This window comes from Gadus chalcogrammus, chromosome 23 (genome assembly GCF_026213295.1).
Source record: "Gadus chalcogrammus isolate NIFS_2021 chromosome 23, NIFS_Gcha_1.0, whole genome shotgun sequence".
Taxonomy (NCBI): domain Eukaryota; kingdom Metazoa; phylum Chordata; class Actinopteri; order Gadiformes; family Gadidae; genus Gadus; species Gadus chalcogrammus.
Genome location: NC_079434.1, coordinates 2670988 through 2680987, shown reverse-complemented (window position 1 = coordinate 2680987; position 10000 = coordinate 2670988). Strand labels below are relative to the sequence as shown.

Below are 10000 nucleotides of genomic sequence, written 5' to 3'. Positions count from 1 at the left end.
GGAATGTCTCTCTGATGAGAGTGACATCTTGCACATGGAAAAGCTAAGTTGTAGTCAGCAAAAGAAGTTATATTCATCTGAGAGAATTAAGTATTTTTTTCAAGACACCAACATTTTTCAGCATTTCATGTTTCTGCAAGATTTTATGCTATCAACAGACTTGAATCTGGAATAACAGACTAGGAAATGTAAAGACTAAGGAAACTGGTGCTGAAAGCAAGAAGGCAGATTAACAGCAATGAACGTAGAAACTTTGATGTGTGTCTTAACTAAATTAATGTTTTTATTACTTTTATTATTTTATTTAGTTTTACATCACTGATGTTTATAGTATGGGAAGTCTTAATGTTAATGGAGCAAGGGAGACAAAAAAAAGGGCACTCATTTATAAGACTTTTAAAACAAAACAAATGAATGTCCTTTTCTTACAAGACACCAATAGTTGTGCCGAAAGCGAGAGAGATTGAAGAAGGGAATGGGAAGGAGAGGTAGTCCTGACCCACAACACTAATCTCAGTGGAGGAGTGGGCTTCCTCTTCTCTAGGAGTTTCTCTCCAGTTTCCATGGAGGTGGAGCATGTCATTATGGTTTTTATAAATGTCTATGCTCCAACCAATGGTACAGAGAGGAAGCTGTTTTTAGAAAAAATAACAGATAAATTAAATAGTTGCAACTCTGAGGATTTTCTATTCTTGGGTGGGGATTTTAATTGTACAGAAAATGCGATGTTAGATTGCAACCATGAGGCACTGAGGCAGCTGGTCTATTCTCATGGCTTGCTGGACGTGTGGAGAAGGATGTATGCAGACTGCCGACAGTACACATGGTTCCGCCTCAGATAGAGTAGGATCTCATCAGCTAGACTTGATCGTTTTTATGTTTTTAAGCATCATTTTAATATTTGTAAATGTGTAAAATCATGCCCACTGGTTTTACTGATCATTCCTTGCTCTTATGTCATGTTTTAATTAGAGATTTTAAGCCAAAAAGTGCACATTGGCATTTTAACTCTGTTTTAACATTAGTTTAGGTTTAAGGATGTTTTGGGTTAATTTTGGTGTGTTTTTAGGCAGACAAATGGGGATTTTAGTACTCTTGGGCAGTGGTTGGACCATAGAAAGACTCAAATTCAACTTCTATGTCAGCAGCAAACCCTCAATGTCTCACAGGACATCACTAGATCTATGAAGGACTTGGAAACTGTTAGTAGAGCTGGAAAAAATGAGTGAGTAATCTCGAGAACGGGGATATATTGAAATCCTCAAAGAAAAAAAGCTAGCTTTAGCTAACCTGCAGGACACCAAAGTACAAGGTGCGTGGGTCAGGTCCCGAGTTAAGAACATCTCTGAGATGGACATTCCCTCTGGCTTCTTCTTCGGCCTGGAGAGGAAGAACGGGTAATCCACACATTGCTCTAAGACACAGGCCAGGAGCTGACAGAGCCAGGACAAATAAGAACGAGAGCCGTTGAGTTTTATTCCTCCATCTACTCTTCGGAGTATGAGGAGAAGGACACACTGGTGGAGTTCTTCAGTGGGCTACCTCAGGTCTCTAAGGAGACCAGCACACAACTGGAGAGGCCTCTCCACATTGAGGAGCTTCTAGCTGCCTTGCAGGGCATGCAGGGGCGGAGAGCTCCAGTTATCGACGGTCTGACAATGGAATATTATAAAGCGTACTTGGAAATTTTATCTACAGACTTGTGGGATGTTTTTAATGAGAGCCTGGCCTGTGGCTCCATGCCAATGTCCTTCCGTGGAGCAGTTATTACGCAGGATTTTGCAGGATATAAAGAACTGGAGGCCTGTGTCATTGCTTTGTGTGGATTACAAGCTTCTGTCCAAAGCCTTCGCCGACAGGCTGACGGAAGTTATGGAGCAGTCCATCCATCGGGACACGACGTACTGTGTGCCCGGCAGGTCCATGGTAGACAATTTCTACCTGATTCGGGATGTCTTGGAGGTCTCTAAGTCTATTGACATTGGTACAGGTTTAATTTCCCTAGACCAGGAAAAGGCATTTGACCCCGTTGAACACAACTTCCTCTGGTAAGTTTTGGAGAAATTTTGGTTCAGCGCTGGTTTCATAGTCAAGATCAAAGTTCTGTACAGTGAGGTTGAGAGTGTGCTCAAATTCAAAGGCGGTCTGTGTGCTCCTTTTAGAGTGTGTAGAGGTGTCAGGCAGGGCTGTGCTCTGTCCGGGATGCTCTATGCACTCCCCCTAGAACCCCTCCTCAACAATATACGCTGCAACCTACAAGGTCTGGTTTTACCTGGTTTTAATGAGAACAATGTTTTATCTGCATACGCTGATGATGTCATTGTTTTTACTAGGAACCAAAGAGATGTGGACATTTTAACAAGTATTATTGGTGACTTTACAGCTACATCGGAAGCGAGGGTTAACTGGGGAAAGAGCGAGACCCTCGCTGTTGTTGAATGGCGTGGCTGTCTCCCAGTTCTTCCCCAAAATTTGAACTTGAGGATGGATGGTTTAAAGTACCTTGGTGTCTTTCTTGGGAAGGAAACCATAGTCCAGAAGAACTGGGAGAACTTCACAGAAAAAGTTGGTCAACTTAAAAGATGGAAATATCTACTGCCACAAATGTCCTATAGAGGTAGAGATTTGGTTTTAAATAATCTAGTAGCCTCCCAACTGTGGCACCGTCTTGCATGTGTTGACCCTCCCTCAGGCTTACTAGCCCAAATTCAAAAGAAGAGGGTGGATTTTTCCTGGGATGTGTTGCAGTAGGTGCCACAGGGAGTTTTTTTTTTTTATTTAGAGAGGAGGGCCTCATCCACCTAGCCAGTCGAACAGCCACTTTTAGAATTCAGTTTTACAAAAGTTTCTGTCTGGCCCGACAGACTTGGTATGAAGGAATGTGGCCAGCTGCATTCTCAGACGTTTAAGTAATCTGGGGCTGGATATTGCTCTGTTTTTAACTGATTAAAAATTCTTAAAATGAAGTGGGTTACCTCCGTTTTATCAGGGTGTTTTTAAGTCATGGGCCCTTTTTAATCATAAAACGTGCCAAGAAGCCTACTCTCTGTGGGGCCAGCGCTTGACAAATCTGGGGCCCTGGGCCCTCTGCTGGGCCTTCGATTGCACCGAGTGGCTGGGATACTCCTGGAGCTCTGGAGGCAGAGGCTGACCATTAAAGAGAAAGGCCTTCTGATGGACTACAACCTAGGGAGAGCCACCCCGCTGACCCCTTCCCTGATGCCCACCTGAGCCCCGTGGTGGGAGAGCTGACAGGCCCCCTGCTCACTCCCTGTTGCCCAAATAAGCTCTCCGTAAACAGGGCTGATAAAATAACAGTCTATGCAAACTGCGTGATGAGCATCAACCCAGCCGGGTTGAGCAACCGACCCCCCACTATGTGGACCAATAGGTTAGGGGCAAGCAAAAATGGGAATCTACATTAGTAGAAAAAAACGTGTGGAAAACAAAGTAGGACAGGATTCACGCACAGCCCTGCAACATCAGGGCTAGGCGGAGGCTGGAGTACACTAGTTGTACGAGCCAGAATGAAGAAAGAGAAAAGTTTCTTTCATTTTGTATTTTTGTGTTTCTCTGAGTTATCTCCCTCTAGTGGCTGGACCATGTGGGTGACCTTGACATCTATATAAGGGCGACCCTACCTGGGGGGCGTGCCGCGTGACTGGAGCAGGAAGACACAAAGTCTTTGACCTTGTGCCAGAGAAATAACTACCGTTGATTATCTTTGCAATCCTCATTTTGAATTAACTGCAAGAACTTGAAAACTAAACTGCAAGAGTTTAGTTTTCATTTAGTCTAATTAAATTTTCAATTTACACCGCACTGGACCTGGATTTCTTTTTATTTAGTATGTCTGGTATAAGTGTCAGACTTTCAAGCTCAGCCAACACAGTGGTTAATTAAGGACAAGAGTTGGACACTTTTAAAAATCGCTGGTGCTATAAAAACATTGTCTATTCTATTGTGGAAGATGACTTGCTGTTTGCACAAGTTTTTAAAAAATAATGTATTTTTAAATGAAGACACGCACAAATTGCACTTCATTAAATGCTCATGTAATATAACTATATATAAACTTTATATACTAACTTAATATAAACTTTTGTAAAATCTCAAAATCTCTCTCTCTCTCTCTCTCTCTCTCTCTCTCTCTCTCTCTCTCTCTCTCTCTCTCTCTCTCTCTCTCTCTCTCTCTCTCTCTCTCCGCCCGGCAGCGTGCGATCAGGGCCACTTCCTGTGCTCCACGGGGTTCTGTGTGGAGAGGCATCAGCGCTGCGACGGCCTGGACGACTGCCAGGACGAGAGCGACGAGCACTTCTGCTGTACGGCCGCTTTACCTCCAGAGTCACATCATTACACCTGACTTTGTTTTGAAATGTTTTATTATTAAGAGTACTACTAATGCTGGTATCACTAATGCTGGTACTAATAAGGCTTTTACTACTAATGCTGGTATCACTAATGCTGGTACAACTAATGCTGGTTCTACTAATGCTGGTATCACTAATGCTGGTACTACTAATGCTGGTATCACTAATGCTGGTACTACTAATGCTGGTATCACTAATGCTGGTACTACTAATGCTGGTACTGCTAATGCTGGTATTACTAATGCTGGTATCACTAATGCTGGTACTAATAAGGCTGTTACTACTAATGCTGGTATCACTAATGCTGGTACTAATAAGGCTGTTACTACTAATGCTGGTATCACTAATGCTGGTACTAATAAGGCTTTTACTACTAATGCTGGTATCACTAATGCTGGTACTAATAAGGCTGTTACTACTAATGCTGGTATCACTAATGCTGGTACTAATAAGGCTGTTACTACTGATGCTGGTATCATTATAGCTGGTACCACTAATGCTGGTACTACTAATGCTGTTATCACTAATGCTGGTACCACTAATACACTATACAGCATATTTAGCCCCAGTTTGTGCCCGATTCCCTCCTTCAGACTCTGGTCTGCAAAGCCCGGATGTGTTGATGGTTTTATCGATTTTTTCGAGGTTTGCTGTGGTGGGGGGTATGATGAGAGGGGTTTGAACGATGGGGGCCTCACCGATTCTAAATCGCTAATATTAAACATATTTCAAATGTCGTATGGTTCGATTTACGATACGATGTGAGTGTTGGGGAGACCCGAGGAGAGTAGAGGACACAGGGAACCGATTGTTATGTGGGAAAGACGACTGCCAATGGGGAGCCACCCTGACTTACCTTGATACCTACAATGCATCTGGTGATCATAACAGAAGCAGCCAATGAGATGTCCCAGCTCCTCCTCACAATGCAGAGTGTTCAGTCCACTCTGACTCCACCACTGGTCCACTGGCTTCTCAATTTAGTTAACATTGTTCATATAAAAGGACTAGAATGCCTAGTTCCTCTTCATAGATATACTGTATATACTGACTAGATATCGCATTCGGCTTCTAAGCATGCGGCAACATCGCCGCCATCTTGCCGCGGGGTAACCACCCGGCTGAATGAAGTTACTTCCGATGGCGCAGAGGTCCTTTCACACTCAAAATCACTCTTAATCGCCTTATTTTTAAGCAATCTTCAAGCTGGTTGGTTTCTGACATACGTCAGACATGTGTTTGTGGTAATTATAGTAAAATAAAATAAAAGCACAATCACAATGTGCTGTGATGGCAAAAAGCTTTTCCATCCACACACTAAATGACCAACACAGTTATATGATCTCTCAATTGGAAAAAAAATGCTCTAGTGTGTACCCGTAGTGTGCTTCATATCATTTCTTCCTCTTTAAAAATGTATTTAATACTCCCTCCATATCCTTGTTTGGATGTGTGTCCCCAGCCCCACCCAGTAAGAGCTGTGGCGGCCCAAGCCCACCCCACCCTCTGTACGTCTGCGACGGGCACAGCGACTGCAGCAATGGCCGGGACGAGCTCAACTGCACCCAGGGTACGCTCCGCTGGGACTGTGTGTGTACGTGTGTGTGCACGTGTGTGTGTATGTGTACGTGTGTGTGTGTGTGTGCGGGTGTCAGCGGCAGCCATTTAGCTGTTTTCTTTAGCAAAGGTTTGAAAATAAGTAGAACTCTGCATTTTTGTGCAAAATGTCCCCTTAAAACACGAGTCACTGTGTTATCGTGTGTGTGTGGCCAGAGACCAGCTGCTCTGGGATCAGCCACCAGTGCAGCAGCGGCACCTGCATCCTGAAGAAGAACGCGCGGTGCGACGGCGTCCCAGACTGCCAGGACCGGAGCGACGAGGAGGACTGCGGTGAGGTCCAACTGCACGCACACACGCACGCACACACACGCACGCTCACACACACACACAAACACATGCACACACACACACAGAAGCACACACGTGCACGGTGCACACAAAGACAGGTACACGCACGCACGTATGCATGCACGCACACACACACTCACACGCGCTCACACGCACGCATGCATGCACGCATACACACACACACAGCTTACTCATATTCCTAAACTTTCCCCATAGATTTAAACTAGGTAAACAGTGCCTCCTCTTCTTATTTGGGTATTTATTTGAACTAAAGACATTTTATTCAAGTGATTTTCATGATACATGAAGACACTTTACTTACATTTTTTGTTACATTTACATCTACACCTAGCTTAATTACAACTTAAAGAGGAAGCCTAACAAGGACCTTTGGACACCACTGTCTACAGCTTGCTTAATCACAACTTAAAGAGGGAGTCTATCAAGGACCTGTTCACACCACTGTCTACAGCTAGCTTAATCACAACTTAAAGAGGGAGTCTATCAAGGACCTTTGGACGCCACTGTCTACACCTAGCTTTATCACAACTTAAAGAGGAAGCCTAACAAGGACCTTTGGACGCCACTGTCTATAGCTAGCTTAATCACAACTTAAAGAGGGAGTCTATCAACCTGCGCACACACTTTTTACAGGGGAGCGTGTCTATGTTCCCCGGGTCCTATGTTCCCCGGGTCCTATGTTCCCCTCTTTGCATGAGACTGGGGAACATAGGACCCTTTCTTTAAACAGGGTCCTATGTTCCCCGCTTTTCCCAAAAAGGGTCCTATGTTCCCCGATATGTATGTGACCGGGGAACATAGGACCCTTTATCATAAAAAGGGTCCTATGTTCCCCGGTCTGTTACGTTTTCCACCATTACTGCCAAATTCCGGCCGAGATAACCACCATTGCATGTCTTTTCCTTTTGTGGAAGGCGGAGAGACGTCGGAGAACCCGAAGCAGTCTATTCATAATATTGTAATGACCACGGAAGAGGCAGTGAATGAAGTATTGATTAGACAGAGATTTATTAGATAGGTCTACCTAATAAACTGTTGGAACACACAAGACCGGAAACCATAGCAACGCCGGTAAACAAACCCTGAGAAGCCCAATCCCTACGAGAGCTCCCCGCTTTTGGCCGTGATATTATATATACAATTATATTATATTATATACTATATAGAGCTCCGGGAGTCGCAAACGCAGGGGCGGGCCGTACTATAAGGCAAACCAGGCATTTGCCTGGAGCCCCGGGCCCCATAGAAGGTTTTTGGGGCCCCCAATTATTATTATTTTTTATTTTTTTTATTTTTTTTACCTTTATTTTTCCCGATAAAACATCAAGAACAGTTTCTTATTTACAATATTGATCTGGTCAAGAGGGCCCCAATGCATATATTTTGTCCCCATATTTATAAAAATCTCTTCACAATAGTAGCATCGGGATGTCTAATTATTACTCATGTTTTGACGATCTTTCCGTGTGCACCCCCCTTCAGTCTGCACTACATGGACTATTCCATGTTATGCGCATCACGCTCATCATGCGTATGCGGAAATTATGTCAAATTCAAAACAGTAAGCGGTAAGAGAGAGAGAGAGAGAAATCGAGTGAGACATAAATCGAGTGAAACATGAAGCGATCGTACGAAAGCGGGTCACATAAAAAGAAAGACCAAAGGCAGGACTTTCTTTCAAAGCTGCCAAAGCTATCCAGCTGTTTTACAGCCACCGCAGTGGCAGCGGGACCGTCGGCGGATCAAGAGCAGCCGTCAACGTCGTTTGCTGTCACGTTACTGCTCCTTTCATTCCAAGTGGCTCTGGCTCAGCCAGCAGCGATGCTAATGACGTGTGTCAACAAACTGACGGAGATGATGCACAACTGGTTGTGAATATTTCTCACTCTCCTTCCACTTTGGTTATTGAAATTTATGACAATAACGATAACAATGACTGCGAGACACATATTCCTGTGGATGACCCAGCACTCTGGCCCAAGCTGCTGTGTCTTGGGCAGGTGCACACATATTCTTGTGGATGACCCAGCACTCTGGCCCAAGGGCCGCAGATTCACAAAAGCATACTATTACATAGTAATGAAAAATGGTGAGAGGGTGAACAGGTCTTGGTTCGTCTACAGTGAAAGTGCAGACCGTGTTTTTTGCTTTTGTTGTTGCCTTTCTGGAAAACAAAAACAACTGAGTGAGGAAGGATTTAAAGACTAGAATAACCTTGCAATGCATCTAATCAACCATGAAAGGTCTGAAGAGCACAGGAAATATAGTGATAGCTGGACGCAGCTATCAGTGGGTTTCCAGTAGTGGTTTCCAGTAGCTCACAGCAGATAGCTGCTGTGAGCTACTGGAAACCCTCAGGTAAATGAGGACTTATGGTTAACAGTCAGTGTAATGTGTCAACATAACTAATCTTATTGTTTTGTATGTTATTCTCAATTTGTAAATAGATAATTAACATTTGCATGAAAGAAGGATAGTGACTTTTGTTCATCCCTTGCATGGAGTATCTCATTATGCGATATAAGGTACTGAGACCGGTAGATGCAGGGGCCCCCAAATGACTGTTCGCCTGGAGCCCCCAAAGGGCTAAGTTCGCCACTGCGCAAACGGCAACAGTCACTTTCTCCTCCATGCTGCAGTTCACCCCGGACTGCACTGCACTGAGTTGGCCGGTTGAACGCTGATTGGCTTTTACGTTACACATGTCACTCAGTGGCCACGCTGTTGAACGCTGATTGGCTGTCATCACGCGAATGTCGCATCAGAGTTTAAATATTTTTAAAGATGATAGATTGCGGGGAACATAGGACCCTTTTCCCAGAAAGGGGCCCTATGTTCCCCGCAATAGTGGGGAGCATAGGACCCTTTTCAGAAAAAAAGGCTCCTATGCTCCCCGGTATGTATTGCTACAGGGGAACATAGGACCCTTTTTGGGAAAAACGGGGAACATAGGACCTTTTTTTAGGGAAGGGATGACCCCTTCTACAGCTAGCTTAATCGATTAATCACACACAACTTTAAGAGATAGTCTTACTGTCTGGTCTTACAAATCAGCGGCTGTGTGCATTTCCCAGCCCAAGGGGCGTTTCATAATTAAAAACCTGATGACCCGGGCGCCTTTGATCACTGTACTGTGCATACACACACACACACACACACACAGACACACAGACACACACACACACACACACACACACACACACACACACACACACACACACACACACACACACACACACACACACACCACACACACACACACACACACACACACACACACATACAGGTATGATTGAATGGATACTATTAATGAGGTTTCTGCCCACCTGTCTGTCACACATGATTCAGTCCTCTGTTTCTCACGGTTCAATCCAGGTGAAGGCACACACACACATGCACACACATTCCCCCCCCCACACACACACACACAGCACAGCCAAATACACACACACACAAACACATGCAGTGAGGGCCTTTGCTGTATAGTGGCAAACCAGCATCACAGTGTTCTATTGTTTTCATCTTCATCATCACCATCGTCATCTCTCCAGACTGTGGCCTCCCTTCCCCGGTGAGGAAGGTGGGCTCGTTCTCTAACCTGGACCGCATTGTGGGCGGAGCCAACTCTCTGGAGGGGGAGTGGCCTTGGCAAGTGGGTCTGCTCTTCTCTGGGAACCTGTACTGTGGCGCCTCCGTGCTCT

At 44.7% G+C, this 10000-nt stretch overlaps 1 protein-coding gene across 1 annotated transcript in view; it reads left to right on the top strand.

Annotated features, from left to right (window-relative positions):
• tmprss7 (transmembrane serine protease 7) overlaps positions 1-10000 on the top strand; it is a 22705-nt gene that overhangs the window by 9540 nt on the left and 3165 nt on the right. The window contains exons 10-13 of the mRNA XM_056584403.1: positions 4215-4322; positions 5833-5940; positions 6144-6260; positions 9851-10000. The exon at positions 9851-10000 is cut by the window's right edge and continues 46 nt beyond it. Of these exons, the coding sequence (XP_056440378.1) occupies positions 4215-4322; positions 5833-5940; positions 6144-6260; positions 9851-10000 (483 nt within the window). The remainder of the gene's footprint in view (positions 1-4214; positions 4323-5832; positions 5941-6143; positions 6261-9850) is intronic.